The sequence below is a fragment of the Macrobrachium rosenbergii genome, chromosome 30 (genome assembly GCF_040412425.1).
Source record: "Macrobrachium rosenbergii isolate ZJJX-2024 chromosome 30, ASM4041242v1, whole genome shotgun sequence".
NCBI classification, from domain to species: Eukaryota; Metazoa; Arthropoda; class Malacostraca; order Decapoda; family Palaemonidae; genus Macrobrachium; species Macrobrachium rosenbergii.
The window spans coordinates 9,136,278-9,157,824 of NC_089770.1; the positions used below are offsets into that span (position 1 = coordinate 9,136,278).

General features: G+C 37.4%; 1 protein-coding gene across 2 annotated transcripts in view; it reads left to right on the forward strand.

Annotated features, from left to right (window-relative positions):
* Nucleotides 1–11,740, forward strand: part of LOC136854993 (protein expanded-like) — a 120,708-nt gene extending 108,968 nt beyond the window's left edge. Inside the window, exons 10-13 of one of the 2 annotated variants that reach the window (XM_067131676.1) lie at nt 587–787; nt 1,209–1,343; nt 7,420–10,265; nt 11,027–11,740. In XM_067131676.1, coding sequence (XP_066987777.1) covers nt 587–787; nt 1,209–1,343; nt 7,420–10,265; nt 11,027–11,590 — 3,746 coding nt within the window. In that variant the 3' untranslated portion in view covers nt 11,591–11,740. Of the gene's footprint in view, nt 1–586; nt 788–1,208; nt 1,344–7,419; nt 10,283–11,026 lie in introns of both variants that reach the window. The other variant, XM_067131677.1, reaches the window with a different exon arrangement.
* The last annotated feature ends 9,807 nt before the right edge of the window (nt 11,741–21,547 follow it).

Below are 21,547 nucleotides of genomic sequence, written 5' to 3' on the forward strand. Positions count from 1 at the left end.
GTTCTACGTTGTTGCCGGTAACCATTATTCATTTGTTCAAGTGACTTTGCTTCTGTAGGTAATCATTTGTTAGTTGTTTAGATAAGGTCTAAGTTTCTGTGGGTACCCATTGAAGATCTGCACTTGTAAAATAAATGCCAGCTTAGATTGTGGTTACGCATTTGATGAGCTATCTTTTGTGTACTGCAATAAAAATGTTTCATTAGCAAGATTAAAGAAATGCATAATTTTATGTGAACACTTCTAATCTTGAATACGTAAGTTCCCCTATGTATGGCGTTAGAGGAAGTCTTGCATGGCCTCAAGAATGCGTGGGTTTTATATGTAAAGAGATAGTATTCAAATTGGTATACTTGCCATCAAGGTACTGGTCTCAGGAGGTATGTGCTATAAGGGAAAATACATTTAACCAGGTTTTGTTATAACCGGACAATGCACTGCAGTGCTATGTCATAGGACCAACTTCAACGTGGCAGGTCCGTATTGTTATAGTCAAAACCAGTGAATTCCTAAACCCTAAGACCTGCTTCTACACCAACTCTATTTTAATAATCTATTTGTTCACTTTCATTTCTGTTTGTGACAGATCGGAGGCGATACCGAGAGAGCTACATCTACGGCGATCGTTATGGCGAAATAGGAGGTCTTGCGGACGGTCTGGGAGGTCTCCGAGGTTACTTGGGGAAAACGTCAGCTGACCAGAGAGTGTCTGTGATCTCAAACACGTCTTCCAACACCACTTCAGGCATTGTGTCCGACCGAGTCTTGTCTCTCGACGGAAGTGAAGGTGATAATCCCATGTATTATGTAGATGTGGGCAGTTTACTTTCAGTATTTGTACTGAAATACTTTCATTGTTTTTAACTATAACAACCTTGGAGTGGGATGATGACATTTCACACTGTAAGTTTGAAAATTCATTCAGGTGATGAAAATGTCCTTTTTGCCTTTTAATCACTTATGTGATCATGGATTTCCCAGTTAACTTGGCTTTATGTTCAAAGTTACCATGAACAAGAAATTAGACTGAGAGATGAGGTGTAATTTGTATATTTCACTTTGTGTTTCTTGTTTTGATAGAGGTTCTTCGCTTATTGACTAAACTGTATTTTTATAACATTTTATTTTATCATGTAATGTTGATTCTCTACATATCTTGAGTAATAATGTAGCGAGATCCATAATTAAACGGTTAACATTTGTTTCAGATGACTTGGACTCCGAAATTATGATCAACACTCCACCTGCTGCCAGTATAGAAAGTGGAGTTGAATCCCTTACTAGATCACTGTCAAGATTGGATTCTTCTGCAAGTAGCACTCATGGTCACACTCCTGATTATGGTGAGATTTCACCGTTGTAGACCAGTCAGAAAATACTCTCTCAGTCTTTATGTTTTAATTCTCGAACGTTTTGGGAGAAAAGTATAGCATAACTTTATTTTGAATTTGATTATTTTACTTCCAAGTTATTTACATTTCTGTGTCGTTTTTAAAATTTTTAAACTTAGGCATAGCTTCCAGAAGGTGTGGTTAGTCATTCAATGGGTAATTAATCCTCGCTGCTAGAGAATCCCGTTTCTCACTCATTGCCACATACATAAGCTACCTTAAGTATGCTGTGAATTTCAGAAATGGTCTTGATATTTTGTGGGCTAGTGGTATCTGGCATACACTGACCAGAATCAGTGTTGAACTTTACAGATTAGGAGACCAGGTGGTGTTCAGTGTTGGTCATCCATAAAAGCACTACACTGACTAGACTTATTGTTGCCTATTTCATGTGTGCTTAAAACTAGGAGTAAACTTTTTTTGGTTTCGGTAGTAAACATTTTCCCTTAAGTGAGGCTTTACACAGTGGTGATGCTTTATGATGTCATTACGGATCACCTTGTTTCCATATACTAATAACCATTTGTGTATTTCCTGCCTCAGCTGTAAAGATTGTTTCATGTCAAAATGTTTTTTTCCTCTTAAGTCACTCATATGTGATCAGAATTTCAAGATACAGGGTGTAATTTTTTGGCTATTTAATAAAGACATAAGTGGCGGGATATCACAGAGGCCCTTTGCATCACAGCACAGGAGACATTGATGATAATATACTGAAGCACTTGGCAAACCACATCATTTTGGTGTTTAGCATAAGGAAAATATGTTTTACGAACATGAAACGAAGATTATTTATAGTATATATTGTGTAGTCATACATGATTCCTACCATTGCTTGACTAGAACCTGTCACTTTGATATAAAGGGGATGGCTGGTTAAGCATTTTCTAAGATCTGGAGAGGGTGAGAGGGCTCCTTCGTGTAAGGTAAGATCCTTGCATCAGATTCATGCTTCATTTCCTGTTGCTTCTCACTTTTTCTCATGAGGTGTTTATGCCTTTCCTCATTCAAGGACCTTTTGTGTCACTTTGTTATCCTCTCATAACCATTTATCTTCTGCTGTTATCTGTGTCCATGATTTGTATGATGGTTAGTTCCTGCAAGGAGCTTGGCATTTTAACCCTGAGCTTATCATCTTTGTCACAGGGTAATGATAGACTTACAATGTCTTTTCATTTCCTTCATCCTTTTATCTACAGACCACTACTCTATGCACTCCAGGAGGGATTGAGACTTGACGTCAGCCCTACCCTCCCTGTAAAGACAGACAAAACTTCATGTATAGCCAATATCCCAGCTGCTGAATCAGGCCCTCCAACTCACAGTACCCAACACGTGCAAATCCTTAAATTTTTCAGTTTAGCAAGGCAGCGCTTGTACCCTGAACAAACCCTCATTGGTTTGAAAAAATTTGCTTCATCACAACCCCATCAGTTGCATATGTGCCCATATTTGTGGTCTTTGAATGTTCCCAGATTCCAACAGGCATTTGTCTAAAAGATAGAAGAATGGTACTCTTAACATTGCATGCCCCACCTAGACCCTTGGGTATTTATCAGTCACCTTCCTTTTTTTTGTGAGTCTAGCATCACTAGTTTATAACATTATTCTAACCAGATTTCATTATTTATTATCTAGGTCATTGTTCTTCCCCAGCCCTTTTCTCATCTTTATTTGCTTAAATTTCAATAAGTGATAAAAATTTATTTTCAGTGTTTTTCATATGGTTTTTAAATACTACAGTATTGTACTTGATTTTTTTCCGAGTTTTAGTGTCGTTTCAGTTATTCTTCAGTAGTTATTGCTAAGTACCCAGTGAGTCGTGAACTAGTAGGTAGGTTTTCGTTAGCACTAACCTCCCTCATTAGTTTTCTTTATTGCTGTGGTGTGAGGAGCCATTGCAGAGGTACATGTGAGGGGAGTGTCTGGAAGAACTGTTACAAAAGGCTAGTATTACGCAGGATTGCAAGGGGTTTTAGGTTGGTGAGTCGGTATGCTTTTTAGAAGGTGCTTTTGTGCTTTGTTTTGTGTGGCAGAAAGATAAATTGATTATCCATCCTGCTTTGCACAAGGGTTTTGGTGGTTTTAGTGCATTTTTGCTACTCTATATTTTTGCGTTATTTGGAGCTTTCTTTTTTTAATGTTTTGCTCTGTTTATCACTCTTTAGACCAGGCATTTATTGTATTATAATTTTGTGATAATTGTGTGAGTTTTGCGAGTGTATTAATTACATGTTTTCAATGTCTGTCAGTATCACTTAATACTTTAATTTTTCAGCTGGTTTAGGTATACAGTATGTGCTAATTCTTGTATACAGTATTATAACTTATATACGGTTTATTATGATGTTATATGGTGTATGTTGTATATGCTAGCATGTTTTTCAGTCTCGTGATTCTTGTGACCTTTATTGGTGCTCTACATTTGTATGTATTATTTCTGTGTATTTTTTGTGTTTTTTCATTATACCTCAGCAAACATGTAGAGGTCTTATAGGTAAGACCTGTTATGCTTTGTGTCATGTCATGACAGGAACTCAACCTGTTGTGCAGCAATTGCTGTGAAGCATGCTGTGCATACATTGTACTTTCCCAACTTGTGGGCATGGTTTTTCAAGAAGAGGACACATGTATAAGCCTAGAGAGTTCAGGAATCCTATCGCTGGATGTTTCTCCTTCCTCGGTGCTGGGGTCTTCTGTTTCCAGGTCAGCAACGGTGTTGTCATCCTCTCTTTTGGTGGTGAAAGAGCACCAGTCTTCTAATGATATCCCAGCAGTTTGATCTAGTGATTAGACATAGGATTCTGTCTGTCAGTGCACTGTGACACAGGCAAAGGGGAACCAGTCACCCTTTTGTTACTTCCGGTGTGGGCACAACCCCTGGCTTGAGAAGTAGCTGTCTCTCCATCATTGTTGTGTTTCAGTGACATTTCCACCTCAGTGGCTTCTGCTGGATTACTGAGAGTAACAAAAAGAAAGTGCTCATTGTAGCTGGAGATTAGTATGGTACCTGTGACACTAGGCAGGAAAACAACTAGAGTTTGAATAGTATACTGTTGACATGCCTGATGCCAGCAAAGAGGATGTGCTGTGGTAGGACCAGGTAGTATGTGGTTCTCATCAAGTACACCTAGAAGAACTCAGGACAGCAATGGCTTTGTAACATGAAACCTCTTGTTTTGGAAATCTTTAACTTGGCAAGAGACATGTTTGGACTCCAGAGACAGCAGGAACCCATTAAGAAAGTGTCATTTACAGAGTTTTTACCTGGCATTGGTCACAGACATGTCAGTCATAGTCATGGATGTTAGAGTGAGGATGGTGGGAAGAAGGATAAGCAAAAGTTCACAGTGGACTGATGACTGCTCCGTATTTGTTTTCAATGTCTGACCAGACTCCAGAGGTTTTATCGTATCCAGGTCTGATGTTACAGGCAGATAATTGTTCTTTTGTTGTGGAGGCAACAGTGAAGTAGGCTCCAGCTTCTTTCGCCCTTTGTAAATCACATCCTTAGCAACAAAGATTGACATAATAGAACTATTTCTAAGTGCATTTCCTGTTCAACTGGCAGGAATGGGTGCTAGGAGTCATTGGTATACTGCACAGAGGAGCCAGGTTGCTGGAGAATTTCACCAAGCCAGGAGTATGTTTCTGCTGATGAGCCAGGCCTGCAGTCCACACTAAGTTGGTAGCATACTTGCTGGCCATTGGCCATTGTCATGTTGAAGGAGTAGGATGCAGCAATGGAGGAGCTCTTGTTTCCCTTTGACATCTAGGGCCTGAGAGTCTAGAGTCTTGGCTCACACCTGTTCCCAGGGACTGTGATGAAAGATCTGTAGAAAAGCTGACTTTTACAGAATTTGGAACAACAATTGACATCATCAGCTGGAAGAAGGAGTGGCTTACATGCAGAAAGGGAATTTGATGGCATACTCTGATGAATTCTAATACCCACATTCCACTCATATCTGCTGGCACAATCTCCAGAATTCGTGGAGACAAGAACCACTGGTGGAATTGCTGTATCTTCAGTGATGTCAGCTTATTGCAGGGTTGAATTCAGTGAATGTCTGGAAGGCATATTAGATGTCCTGTGCAGTTTATGAGAAAGAGAAGAAAGTACTTCCCCACAGAGTTCCACCAGTGTCTCTAGAAATTTTAGAGAATATGACAGCAGATGAGAGAGAAGCTGTGGGTGTTAGAGGTCATCAGAGTAGGCTATCAACTTTCTGGAGACAAGCCAAACTCCCATCTGAGGCAGTAGGCTCCAGCATGTACAGCTGCAGAGAGGTTCCAGGCATTGGATAACAGGATGAATTCAGTGTACAGAAGCTGGTGATTGTGGGGGTGCAGGATGAATGGTGTGGGTCCTACAGCCAAATATTTTTGTTGCCATGGGTAACTGGAGGATAGCAACCAATGATTGTCACAAGCCCCCTAAATGAATACATGGAGATGGAGGAGTCAGTATGGTGGATTTATCAGAGGGGAACTTCCTTGGGTCCCAAGGTCTCAAGAATGCAGACTTTCATGTGCTAGCTCATGTTTGAGAAAAGGAAGGTATTTCAGTTTCGAGTCCAGTATTTTGTCTAGTCAGCTGGTCTGCAACACTACCCATACCTGTGGCACCAGTGGCTGCATGTGCACGCTAGAACAGCATAAGACTTCACGGGTGCCTGGATTAATGGCAAGTGATGGCAGCAGTGGAAGCAGAATTGCAATGATGTCTGGCCCTGTTATGTCAAATTTGTCAAGATCTGTATGTTGGCTAGCTCAGCGAAGGGTATGATAAGGGGACTGCCTTTCTTAATCCAGCAGCTTTGACACAGTCAAGATCCTCTGGGTAAGTTGTGGCAATCCCTTATTGATCAGTGTGTGTTGCTGGAGAAGAAGGTTCCTCACAGTCATTTAGATTATGATTGCTTCATCTGCAGCTTGATTTGATAGGTCATAGCTGGTAGTGTATCTATAGGAAAATCTCCTAGTCTTAGCCTTGTATATCTTGAAAGATAGTCACTTGCAGCAATTTGGGCATGTAAACTATTTGATATGGTGGATATAAGCCGAAATGAATTTTTTCATACAAACTCATCAGTCATATAAGGAGTTCCTTCCTTCCTCCACTGATCTCTCAGTGCCATTCTTAGACTGTAGGGGCCTAGATGGTGTAAGCATTGTAACACTACCATTCTTTCTCTCTCTGAGTCTAAAACCAGTTGAGGATATGGACTATCGAAGACCAAGAATGTGGGCATGCTCAGCTTAAGATTGATGGCTGTGTATAAAAAATTTTTTTCTTTTATAAAAACTTAGCATTTTATTAGTTATACACCATTTCTTTATTCAGTGGTTCTCCTGCTCTGATTGGTTGTAGTTGCAGCAGTCTGGGGGAATCTTTGCTCTCTGAAAAAAAAAGAATTTGTTGAATGTTCAACTGGTTTTCCCCTGTATAATCAAATGATAGTGTCCAGTAAGACAATGGTTTGTATCTGGAGCGTTGATTTTGAGTTTAAAAATAGTACCAAAATTTTCTTTGTAAACATATATTTGTAGAAGCTTGTTAAGCACATTAATTCCCTTTTTATTTTGAGGCCTAAATATGACAGGAATTTACATAAAAATGAAGTCTGTGCCATTAAAAATAATTCTCTGACACCAAAGTATTAAATGCCACAGACAGTTTGAAACTTTATACTGTGTTTTTCTTTGATTGCACAAAACTTTTGCATGGTATTCCTAGTTAGTACTGTAACAAAATGAATTTCACTCAGAGTTGTGATAATGAATTTCCATACGTAATCATGACTTTTATCTTGAGAAAAAGAATAGTCGTAATTTGAAGTAAAAATAAAGATTTGCTCAGCATATAAATGATAGCTCTTGTAATTTTCAGAAATTTAATGGAGCTGATATCTCACTTCTGTAATACTTTTCTTAGGTTATTCATTTGGGTTGAAGTTTTTGAATGTTGTAATCTTTCCTCTTACATTATTCATTAATAGTTCTATTAAATCCATTTTCTGCTCAGATGAAGGAAATTCCAGCCAGCCTTCCTTCACACCACCAACATCAGATTCACCTTCAGGGGCAGCAGGCATGACCAATTCAGTTGGATTATGTGGAAGCGAATCTGGTGGCGCATCCTTGGGTCGTGCAGGTAGTGTTCATTCTTCGTCCTCTCAGCATTCCGCTTCGACTGTTCGCTCAAGATACTCTTTGGTTCCTCCCAGACTTGCACCGGAACTAACTCTTGGTGCCGAGTTGGGTTCTCTTCAGTTAACTCGTGACATTCCACATTTAGCTGATTTACCTGGCATGGCAGCAGAGAGGCCTGGACGTGGTGAAGATGAAGAAAGTGAGCTGTGTGCAGCCATTTCACATACTCAGCACAATTGCTGTTCTACATGTTGCGATGACAATGCCTCTATTACTTCAACTGATGATCTTGAAGAAACCAGGCATGAACAGCATTGTAAATGTGGCTCCTGCGCAATGTGCATCTTACAAGCAGCTTCTGCAGAATTCTTGCACAAAAAATTGGATAGTGAGGCTTCAAGTGTAGCGGTGCAACGGGGAGATGCAGGACCACACACTTATCATGATTCTATAGATTCAGGAGCAGCATCTGCTCATTTCTTTGGCAGCGCTACTTATGTTAGTGATAATGCATCTGTCATGGTACAACCAGATCTTGATGAATCAGTTACATCCACCTATAATTTTTCAGAAGAGGACTTTAGTCAGTTAGATAATAATGATGATTATGTAGAATTTTTTAAAGATGGATTGCGATATCCAGAACAGGGTGCTCTTCTTCCTGCTGAAGAGATTCCCGAAGAAATTGCTTCACCAAATAGTGTTCATCGTCATAGCCCTCAAGGATTAGGTGCTCAAGGCTTAGTTGCTCAGAGAGTAAGTTCTCAGGGTACCCCATCACAGCCAGAAGCAGCAACAACACCAACAGGATCTGAACAACAGGATGAAGAGCATTTGGATTATTCAGTGGAGAGTGCACAGGCTGTTCTAAGTACATCTTACTCACCAGCTCTAGCGGTCTCTCTTGGTAGGTATCGGCCAAGAGCATCAGTTTCTTCCACATTTGATACAGATAGTGATTATGTTCAAGTACCTGGTTCAGAGGGACATTTTATTGTCCTACCACCTGCTCCTGTCTCAATGTCAACAGTGACAACAGTTACACCAGTAGCCATAGCTTCCTCTAGGATCAATGCAGCATCAACCAATGAACCCTTACCAAAAGTCATGGACCCTGCTGGTAACAGCAGATCATCCACAGGAATGCCTGAAGCTATCATAAGTGAAACAACAGTAGCTAACGCAAGTGAAGCACCTGCCAAGTTTATCACATCACGTCCACGGATCACAGTGCAAAAGGCTCATACCCAGCAGGCTACAACAGCAACACCTTCATTCACATCTGTTCCTTTGAGTCGGGGGATGATGCATACTTTACCACAATTTCAACCAAGACCCAAAATTGACCCAGTTCAGTCTCTGCAGCGTGGAGCTAATCACCTGCCTGAATTGCGTCCACTTGGACTTCCTCCTCTATATGCTCGTGATCATAGGTCGAACAAAACCAAAGTTACTGGTATTCCAAGTACTGTTGAAGTGCCTGTTATTAGAAAAAATAATTACCTAGATGTACGTGCTTCTTCTTCTATGAATAAGAATAAGGCTAGAATTCACCCAGAGCAACTGCCTCACATACATCCAAGAAGTCTTTTCCTTAGACATCAACAAAAGGCATTGCAGCAAGAGCAGCTGAAGCAACAGCAGCTGCAAAAGCGCCAGAGTAGTGAAACGGTTTATCAGCCTGCTCTTTATGCTCAAGGAGTTGGAGTACCACTCTTGCCATCACCTACATACACTGGCTATCAGCAACAGCCTCACCAGCACTCACAGTCACAAACATATCAACAACCTGCACATAATTTTATCTCTTCCCAACACCACCAGCATCAACCACAGCAAGCCATCCATCAGCAGCACCAACAGAATTACATTTATCAACCTTATAATATAAAGAATTTTTTTCAGAATCCTCCACCTCCATCCCCTCATCTTGGCTATGGTGTTGGTGCAGGTCCAGGTGGTAGTGGTTACCAAGTTACTGTTGAAGCCCCATCACCACCTTACCAGTGTGCTAGTGATCCAGGCACTTACTCACCACAGCATCATCATTTAGCTACTGTATACACAAATCAGCTGAGTTCAAGCTATATTGAGCAGTTCAAAGCTCAACTGTACTCTGATGTTGATTATGTTATTTACCCGATGAAAGATCCTGCATTAAGTCGTCAGGAGTACATAGATGCTAAACAAGGACAGGCATTAGCAACACAAGCTCAGCAGAGTGGTAGCAGCAGCAGCAGTAGCTTTGCTTATATGGCCCCACCACCACCACCATATAGAGGTCCAAAGATGTCCCCCCTGTACAGGTCAACACCTAATGTTGCTGCCACCCTGAGTAGTTGCAGTGTGTCAAGCACAACTGGTCCTGTAAGTGGAGGAGGCAGTGCTTCTTTGCTCTCGTCTTATCCTTCCTATCAGAGTTTAGCATCGCATCAGCCGGGTTCATCTTCAGGTTATTCATCGATGGTCAGAGGACGATATTTCTCTCAGCAGTCTTTGGCATCTTCATCCTTGTCATCAGCACCTTCTGGGTATTCTGCATCAACTCAGAGTCTGACGGGAAGCTATGAACCATATTCTGAAGTCATGAGAGCATCATCTATGATGCGTGTCCGATCAGACGAATCGATTTTATCATCTGCTCTAGCAGATTCGTCGGAATCCCCTCAAGCTCCAGCAGGGCATATTTTGCCACCACCCCCACCTTACCGGCCCAAGGTGAGGACAACTCACAAGTACGTGGCTTCCCTGTGCTGTGCATGACCTTCCTGTCCAAAGTATTGATACATACAAGTTACTGTTTTCAAAAAGTTTTCGGTCTTTATATGTCAGTTCTTAACTGCACTGAATGGTACGTAATGCACCGTAATTGTTGCTTGTTTGTATATCATTTAGGTGTCAATGCTTTGGACTTTGAGTATTAACAACTCACAGTGATAGCTGACTTCAGTACTGTGAACAATCCCCCTTCCTGCACGCATAATCTCCTGTTCATCCTTTTGTGAAATTTAACTAACTTTTATGCATGGTGTTTTCTGTAATTTTCTATAATCTGTAAAAATAAGTAAAAATGAGAAGTCATAGCTGGAGCAATCTTTTTTTATGTACCTGTACTAAAGTATGGCAATAGGAGGGACTGTCGTTTCAAACATATTGTAGTTATAAATAAATAATTATTTAGCATTTGCATTACACCTTTAAATAGATTCAGAAAAAGCTTGTAGGATATTTATTCTTGGGTTTTCAGTTTTTTTATATAAAAGCTTTGTAATATAAAAAGTTAATTTTAAAAGTTTAGGTACACTGAGTTTCAAGTGGAACATGTTAGAGAATGAAAGTTCCAGAAATATTCCACTTCTCCATATTCCAGCTTTGAATACTTGATGGGTCTTGTATACTAAGTGATAGAATGATGTAATCAAAACATTTTTAACTCTTATTTAACTTGTGCCTGTGAATGTTATACATTTATATTTTAGGAGACACTGGACAACACTGGGGATGCCCCTCGGACCACCTCGGGAGGTGCTGGGAGGAGTCGTGGACGGAAGTCAGGGGGCCACCTCAACTTGCAGCAGTTGCGGGAGCGGAGCCAGCTCATGGACGTGCCACTCATCGCTGCCCTCTGCTCAGACACGACACTCGTCTCAAATTCAAGGCGTACCCCTTCCACAGATTCCTCCTCAACACCAAACAGCAACTGCAGTGCCTCTGCATCCGAGCAACATCACAACCCTGGTGCACCAAGTGGTGAATCCCAGAACTTGGACCCAGTACAGGCAGCCTCCCACTTGACCCAGATGATAGCCCCATCTGTAATTGACAAATCTCGCTCTAACACACGGGGTCTCAAAGCAACACAGAGATATTCCCTGTCAGGCGTGTACACCACAAATCAGGTGCCTGTAACCCACATCAAATCGAAATGCAGTGGAAAGACATTTAGTGGAGTCCATCACCATCCCAGTAGAGCTGATGTACAGATTCAGCCTACTCCTGCTCCTCTTGTCAATGATCCTATCAAAACAAAACTGTCTCCTTAACATTAAGGGAGACTCAAAGGTTGGTTGTGTCCTGCATAACAGCCAGTTTGCTCCTTTTTTTGGCATTTGATTTTCCCTTCTTACCTCATATTATCTACATCTAAGTTATATTTTAACATAGCTTTAGTATAGCACTGGTAAACTAGAAGATGCATTATAATTTAGTTTACTTAGGACATTGCCATAACTTGAAAGTCAAGACAGGAATGTAAGTGTTTAAAATACATATAGAATACATTTCATGTGAAGTTTTTCCTCGTGAAAAATTGCTCTGCTTGTAAATGAGTGTGCTGCAGGATATTTTTACCTTTATACACTTCAAAGCTGTTTGGCAATTATGATAATGGTGCAGTAAAGCTTCCGACTGCCTACTATAATGATCTCCAAGGCATTGACTAACTTAAGGTGTTCATAGATAAGCTGAAAACTCAAAAGATAACTGGTGGACTTTTTTTTAAATGTATTATGTATTTACATCACATCCTCTCAAAGTAGAAGGGTAATTTTGTGCCATTGTTGGGATTCAGAATGCAGTATTATTATTATTATTATTATTATTATTATTATTATTATTATTATTATTATTATTATTATTATTATCAGAATCATAGGGGCCATAATAGAGAATATAAGCAACCTCTAAAGTTTTTCTTTTGCACCACAGGCTTTCTGGTGAGATGAGAATTTATTTTAATGTTTATCTTGTTCTCATTTAAATCCACAAAGATAAAATGAGATTTCCCAATCTGAATATAATATGCGGATTTTGCCTCTTCCAATTTCTACTTTTGTTAATGACACACATTAACTCAAGATGAAACAGGATAGAATCATTTTCTTGTATGCAGGGGTTATTGACCTAAAAGCCACGAGGAATAATTTTAGAGAAGGATAAGTTAAGGAAATACTGCTGTTAGTTGCTCAGAATAAAATGGAAATATAGTATTGACCGGGAAATGTTTATTCGAAGGAAGACAGGTTATTTCTATGAGCATTTTAAGATAAGTGTCATGCCTAACCATCTGTCCACACTGTCAACCACTTCCAGGCTTTTGGAATGGTAATGCATAGTACAAGCCTCACTTTTTATTTAAGCTGTGTGCGTTTTTTGCCGTGAAATTTCTCATCATACTTAAGAGTAAGGTATGTTCTGTTTAGGTTAATGTTAAGGTTATACTTATGAAATGCATTTAAAGGTTGAGTGATTTACAAAATTTTTGTACCATCAAAGGTACACTGCCATGGTTAAGAAGAAGCTCAAAGTAGTCTTTGAGGTTATGACATATTGTTCATGCATCTAATAATGTTTTTCATTTATGTTTGTAACTTTAAATGAGTGTTTTTGGGAGCCTGGCATATGTGTTGGCAGTGGACTTTAGTATTAATATCATGTACTGTTTTAGTTTCTGAGTTACATTTTTACATAATAACATATCTTGAGGCTTAATCTCGGTCTTCACCCAGCCATCAAGAAACTAATATTTTACTCATTTTGTTCAGTTTTCCCAGAAGGAAACTAATATGCATCCACACCGTTTATTGTATTATATTCTTATACTCAGGGTCTGGTTTTGGAAGAAAATCTTGTGATTTCCACCTTCATCTGTGCACGTTTCTGAGTTTGTCAAAATTAGTGTATAAGTCGAGCTGTTCATGTCTGTCTGTGTTGTCCAGTATTTATTTATTGATTCCCTTCATCATAGTACAATTTACGTTTGTGTGGCCATAGCACCTGCAGTATGTTAATGATGAGTGGCAGACTAATAGAACTGTCCAGGTGCAATCTGCTGTGGAACTTTTGGGACTAGGTAAAGTTACCCAGTAACTTTGTATCTTTATAAACCTTTGTTTATTTGACTTTTTTTTTTTAACTTTCTGATGTTGGCCAGTCTTAATGCAGTTGCAATACTCAATTTGATGTTTTGCATAATAAAAGCTATACAGTACTCCATTTTTACTGATCTAGTTTATAGAAGTTCGTCGTGCTGGAAAGACTAGGCCGTTTATAAAGATTTTCATTAGGTGTTAATCCTAAAGCTATGAAGTTGTAGAAGAGACACAGTGGTAGCTAAACTTATGATTTTTGGTTGCAGTTTTCTTTTTAGGATGAAATCTGTATGATTAAATGCCAACACAAATAGCTGCTAATCATTTTTGGAACAGTTCATCACAACCAAATGCTGGTTTGTAAGTACCAATCTGCAAACATCAATACGGTATGATAATGTTATACTTCTTTACAATATAGCTTTTAATATCTCCTACCAATTCAGCACTTCACGTGTGTTATAACAAATGGGAATGACTTAATTTAGGTACATATTGTAGAATACAGTTGCACTTGAATGTCTGTGACAACAAAATTTCTTGTTCTTTTATGATATATTATCAGTATACAGTACCCTATACAAGAGAGAAGTTGTACTAGTCCATGAATAGAAAAACACACCCAAGTGACATAGGGAACATTGAATAATTTACATTTCTAGTTTCAGTCATGCATTGAGTCATGAAAACTTTGAGATATGAAATGAAATTCTTTGGATTTCACTTGTTTTAATTTTGAGAGTTGTCTAGGTTTATAAAACTGACAAGGAGTGATAATATAGTATATAAGCTTCCTGTGGTAGGTAGAAAACAAGCTGCCCTCTCTGGGTGCTCAAAGTCAAAGGCTTCCGTATGGTAAGATTTCAAGTTAGATAATGCAGAAAAGAAATTACAGTTCTTTTGAATACTTCCATTGGTGTTGTTAAAATTTTTTGCAATTTAGGGGAAAGGAGTAAAGTCTCTAGGCCAGTTTTAAATTTTCACTTTTTATTGTAAAATTTGTGTGCATTGGCTGTAAGTGATCCAGCTAATATCTCTCGCAAACACCTACTCTGGTATGTTTAAAGAGTCCAGCCTTGTACTTTAATTATAGTAGAGGCTGTTTAGAAAGATTTGTGGTTCTTGGAGAAACTTCTGCTTAATTTTTGTGTGCTAGGTAGTTGTTTATCTAGGGGAATTATTGGTCGTGACATTACATCCTTTGTGATGTAAAACTTTTTTACTTTTGTAAATTCATCTTCATGCTGCTGAAAAACTAGAAAGACAAGCACCATGGTCATGCATAGAGCCCCTTTTGTTAAAGGTTAACATGTTTGTGTCCGTTTGAAATACAAATTTCATCATGACATATTTTTTCAGAAAAACTTACAGGACTATGTAACAAATGACTTCATAGCAATGAATTTTGGGAAACCAGTCAAATAATCCTTCCTTTTATCTGAGTGAGTTTGAACTCTGTTAGTTAAGAACCTATTCTTACAGGAAAAGTTCACAAATTTCCTTTATTGTTTTGCACATGACAGGAGCTCATTACCCTACCTTCATATCAGAAATACAGTACTGCACCTGTACTCACAAAATTTCTCTGATTTTATTTGTATAGCCTAAGGCCCTAAGCTAACAACTATAGTAGTCCATGAGGCCACTTGTTGTAACCTATGCTGTGAACTTTCCTCACAGACATTACCTAATTCAAGGTAAATGAAATCCATTGAATTGATTTTGTTTACTTCTATTGATATACACATGATAAAAGCCTGATATTTTATGAGTAAATGAGTGAAGTTTGAATTTTTTTATGGTATTTATATACACAAGGTTAGGATATGGGAGTAGGCTAGCTTTGGCTAAGCTTCAGACTATCCACGTGCAGGCATTTTGTCACTTTCCACCATCCCTTTTGAGTGGAGATAAGAAATAGGTTATTGAATAGAGGTGGATAAGGGAGTGGTTACTGTATAAAGGAAAGGGACTGAAGTTTACTGTAATATATAGGTTTGGGAGGACAAATGTGTTATAAATCTCACCAGCCTATTACTCATCTGTTATTTAGTTGATAACAGTACTGAGCAAGGAACGGGATTCTTCATCAGGCAACTCTAATTGTTCGATGTGCAGTAAATGACTTGTTACACCATCTGAAGGACTCTTCACAATACCAGCCTTGATAAACTAGTTTTTCTAAGAAAATCCTCTTGTGTAAGATGATATTCACATTCACTTTTTTATGAAAGCACTGGTCAAGTGGTTTGTTCCCTCACTATTGTTATGTGTAGGACACGTTTTGATGGTACAGAAGTCAACATAGCTGATGGACCTTGGGAGTGTCTTTGATTGCATAAAAAACAATTTGTGAAAGATGGTTTTCAATAGTTTTTTATCAATTTAGTTTGGTTTATTATATTAGGAATTTTCTGAACTACGTGAAATTGTGATATGGGATGATATTTTTCATGATTATGCCCTTCATTGATAAGTGCAACAAGATTCTCGAGTATTAATAAGCTATATTGGAAGATACCTATTTTGAATTCTTGATGAGTTTGAAATTGTATTTGGGTCTGGGGTTGTATTTTATATTCAGTACTCTAGCGATTAGGACGACATAAATTAACTATGCGGCTAAACTCCATGTGATCAGTTGCTTATTTTGAGGCCCAAAGCTGTTTGTATTTTTCTTACATAATTTTGTTCCCCTATTAAAAATGTTGTTTAGAGTTTAACAGCTCAAAATATTGTCGTAAATGTATATAAAATTTAAGCCACCCATAATTCCTTATTTTTTGTATAACTATTTATATGTATTAATCAAGGACATATTCTATTGTAATCCTGAAATTGGTTGTGAAAGTGTATTTAATGTAAATTTTGTTCCAAGAGTGATATTTATTTGCATTTCAAAAATAGTAAGAGTCCATAGCTATTGCCTGTTTTCTACTTTAATTTTTTGTAATTTACCTGTGACAGAATTTTTACAAGTTAAAGTGTAGAACAGCATTCAGGTGGATATCACATTGAGTAATAACATTTAAGCCTTATCTTTGTCTACTGGTGGATGACATTCTCTGTCTTAGCATGAAACTATGTTATAGTGTATACTGTACTGTTTAAAATAGTGTTTTTCTTTAGCCATGTAATGACTTGAAAATTGTAAGACAGCGTCTAACATTTGTTACTGTGCAATGAACTTTTTTGATTGTTAATGTAAAATGAGAGTTAATTCAGTTTTGTGAAATTAGACCCTTAGTACTATGTATGACATTGTTTCTGGTTATACGTATTGCCATGTATGGTATGGCATTTAGGAACCTCGCCCTCGTCAAGCATTTAACTTTTGAAGCCTACATGAACAGCTTTTTAGTTTGCTGTGAATGTTATGAACCTGTAAGCACATGTGGACACTACAGTTTGCACAAATCTTTGCAACCTGTAATCCCATAGGGAACTGTGAGTAGTTTTGTATGTTAGATTTATGAATGTGACTGTTGTATATTTGTGTTCATATTACCTTTCAAGTATCTTGTGACAGTAGTGATGGGCATTGAATCCGTAGTTGTAAAATGTGCTCAATTAACACTAGAACCACTTCCTTTTTTTTACCATTTGCAAATTCTACACAAAACGACTCAGTTAGGTATGTCCAGTATTTCAATAGCAAGGGTGTTTCAACTATCATCGTTCTGATTTTTTTCTAAAGCACTGGAAAAGTTGTCTCCTGTTAGTGTTCTATGGGAGTTTAATGATTTTTTGTTATTGCTAGTGAAGGAAAAAGGATTTTATTAATATTTGTTTTCATTCTGTTTGGAGTCTCAATTGGAAATGCATTTAAATAGTAGTTAGACAAGATAGATTTAGTTATAGTAAAGTGTTTAGGACTTGTAAACTTTTGATCATAATTTTTTTTTTATTTTTGGCCATTACATAGTAGGACTTCACAAACTGATTGCAACTACTTCCCTTTCAACATATAAATGAAAAGTTTAAGGTCACTAATCATCGAGAGAAAATAGTGATAAAAATACATAACAAAAATGGGTCTTGGGGTTCCACAACAGGGCATTTTTTGCACTTGAGGCCAGTCAGTTTTGAGATGTCAGTGTTTGTAATATACTAGAAATGCCATTTGAGGGCCAAAATATGAAGATATTGGGATGGAATACGACTGCGTGGTTGCAGCTGTAATACAGTACAGAGAATCAGCAATTGCAGTTATTCACAGAAGCTTTGTCCAAGACTGTACAGTAGTAAACAACATGTTGATACTTTGCAGCTATTAAGAAGATCAAAAGGGAGAATTTCCAGCAAAAGGCAAAAACTGTTGCCCCTTACTGGAATCATGGTAAAGGCAAGGAGCAGGTGTATACTCATTTTTCATCATAGAATTTAACTACTTAAGTCACTGAAATATTGCTCCATCATTCAGCTGCTCAGTGACTGTCATGATGTAAAACAGTCTGCAGAGGGAATTAAAAGAAATTAATAGCTAGTATCCCCATGTCTATTGACTGGTTAAGGCCGATTTTCACTGATCACCATTCTCCATAAAATTCCATGAGCGAAATTTTGTAGACCTTCATTTTTCTCTTATCGAATGTAAACATTCCAATAGAACATGGAGTGAGCTTTATAAAGATAGGCTCACTTGTGCCAAGAAATAGTTTTTTAATTTTCTTGTGGAAAGAACTGTTAAAACCTTAATTCTACAACAATATTTTTATATATGGTATAGGGTGTTCTGATTAGACCTCCCAAGAAGTAAGCTGCTGAAAGCTATGGCATTTTCAGTATTTTCTGTGCCATTGAGGAGTTGACATGAAAGCCATGATGATTTCACTCTTGTGATATTGAGTTTGTATAATTCCTTCTCTTCTGGCTGACTCTCATATCATTGCCTTTAGGTGAATTTTAATGTTCCTCTGACTTGATTGTGTGATGTGCTTGAGGCTTAGCATCCAACATGTTATATTTTATGCCTACCAGAATTGAAAAAAATTCTGATACATTGTAAGCTCAATTAATTTAAATGTAATCCAATGTATTAAATTGCATTTGCACTGTTTTGGCAGCTACTAAAGGTACAAATATTTGATGACATTAGTTTAGCCTCTGTGGTTGAATATGCTGCCACTGTTTACATGAAGTCTTATATTGCCGCATAAAGGAAGTTCAGTGAAAAAACTAAGCAGTACTAGTATAGCTGCCATAATACAATGTTAGTGGCACTAATTAATGTTCTACTATTTGAGGCATTACTCTCTCAGTTTTGTCTTTTCTCTGTTTTCTCATAAGAACTTTATCTTTTGTGGAGTTTGGAAAATTTGTGGCTCTGCTTATCCTTAACAGATTATTTTCATATTTCTGTTTTGATCAAAAATTATAGTTTATATGCAGTGATGCATATAAGCTTGTGTTTAGGACTCGCCTCATAAAGTATGGCATCTTGCATTTCTACATTTGTTCTCTTTGCAAGAGACCATATATGAACCAGTTGCATACACCTAAACTTATTTTCTTTCACAGTTCTTAGATAAGCATTTTTTGTTAGCCTTTTCCTCATAAAGTGCATGGGGATAATATTCTTTGGCCTTCCCATTTATTGTACTGCCAGGCCCAGTAATTCTGATCAGAAGACCAGTGAAATAGTGACCATGATGCTTGTTGGAGGCAAGAAATATAACAAAAATCTTGCCACTGGGTTTTGTGGTACTACTTCATTCATTACCAATTTTCCGTCTTGTTAACATATTTCTTTGCAAGACTGAGTTAAAAGATCTAACCATATTTCACTTTCAGGTAATTTGTACTACCGTATAGTCTTCCACTGGAACTAAATACTATAATCATCCAGCCTGTCTGGGTTTGTCACAAAATTTTGGTGCTTGCTCTCAGAACATTGCAGAACCAGTACTGTATGTATTTTTGTCATTGTTAGCATCTTTAAGTATATTAAAAAAATAAGCAAGCTGTAATCAGTTTATAAAAATATTTGTTGCCATTTAATTTTGTTGAATTATATGCTTTATAGATATATTTATTAGATTTTAAAAGTATATGTATACCATTAATTATCATTAATGACTAGTCTGTCAAGATTAAACTATCTCTGTTGTATGGCATTTGCAATATGATATTGAATACTGGATTGAGTCTATTTAATACCAATTTTTGTCTACATATTTGTCATATCCTGTGGGTAAATGGATATGTACTTCATATTTCAGAAGGATGTAATTGAATAGAGACATTTTCTGTAACACTTTATACTAAGCAAACAAGAGGTTTGTCCCAATTAGATTAAATTAGCACAGTTTTAGGTGGGTAATGTCCAACAACAAATTTCAGGGAGAATATCATTTATATTTGTATAGTTTTCTTTTTCCTTTGTTATTACATTGTTTTTCTGTGATGTCTGTTATGTGAAAGTTACGCATGAACTGAGATTGTTTTTGTCTGTCTATTAAGTTATATTAGTTTTTTATTAGCAGTGTGCAGTGAACATTGTTATCTTATCTTTGTATTTCTTCAAAGAAAGTTTTTTTTATTTTAATAGGTTGCAGTTATGTTTGTTTTTATTTTGATATACTTTACTAATAACAAAAATCAAGACATCTTAAATACGATAAAGTATAAACAAACCGTCACTCTCAAGGGTTAGTGATTCAAAGGAACTTTCTTTGAGGGAAAAACAAATCAGACAGAGGCCATTTAATTTTAATTTATCTTTTGTGCAATCATAGCATAATTTGATTACTAGGATATAATTAATGAAATTTTAAGGACTCATAATTAGGTGTTATTTCTAATTTAAATTATGCTGTTTATATTTTGTATCAAACAGACATGTATATAGCAGTTTATGTACGTGTGAAGAAACAGTGTACATAATCATTGTATATATCATTTGTGCATATGAAAAACAAATAAACAAATAAATAGGTGATAAACAAAATTTCATTATCTTTTATAATTTTTTAGAAAAATAACACATTTCAATCAGACAAAGAACTTATTTCAATCAGTAACAAAAACTTTTCACTCTCTTTCAGGACTGCAAACTGAATTAGAAAAGAATTTGATTAATTGATTACTTGTTTACCTGCCATTCCAGTAAAAAGAATCATATACGGACTCAATAGAGAAGCAGAATAAGTGTGGATTATATCACCATCACCAGATAAGTAGGAATCCTGGAAGAAGAGGTGTCACTTAAGTGTAAGTATTGAGGCACAAATTTTGCATACTTATTGTTTTGGCTTAAATTGGTCACTGCTGGTAATAGTATCAAAAGTGGTATGTTGGCTGATGAAATGGTCTTGTTTACAGGTACCATATGACTGAAGAGTTTACAACATTCAGAGAATGGAAGAAAAGAGAATCTGATACTCTTGATTCCCTGCTTTTATTCACCACAGGGCTCACCGGTTACCTCTGTTGTGAGGACGATCTCTGGCTGTTTTCATGAAAGAAATTGGGATATTTTGAGAAGAAAAGATTTCAAGAAATTCTGTATGCATAAGTGCACAACACCAATAATTTCATCAAGTTTTTGTGTTGGGTAAGGCAGGGAGAACACTATCCCAAATTTAAATAACTAATTTGCAGTGATATATAGGTAGCATAGAAAAATTTCCCCATGTAGGGAGATAACTATCTTAACTTTTTTCCCTGCATGCTACATGCAAATGAGCATATCTGTTTTGATTTATGAGTTGCAAGTAGTTAGTAACTCAGCCCAAGCAACAAGCATATCCAGGGCATGCTGACAGATGGCACAGCTCCTGTCATAACAATCGGCTTGAATTTGGCTGGTTGTCCTTTGGGCTGGATAGTAAAGATACCATCTTAACCCAGCAATTTATGATTAACTTGAATATTAGCTTAAGTTGTCTTCCAACCTGTGTTACCCATCTTTAGGGCAGCACTGGGTTCTCAAAAAGTTTGAGAGAGTTCAGACACTTCTCACTTTGGCTTAGGGACAATCAGTCTTGAATCTATGTGGCACACTGTGTAGGCAGTTACAGGAGTCACTGCTCCCCTGCTCACAATCATGACTGGGAGTGTGGTTTTTAAGGGTGGTGATTATACTTGCCAGTCAGCTGGGAAGCTATCCTCACACCTAAGAAGTGATTC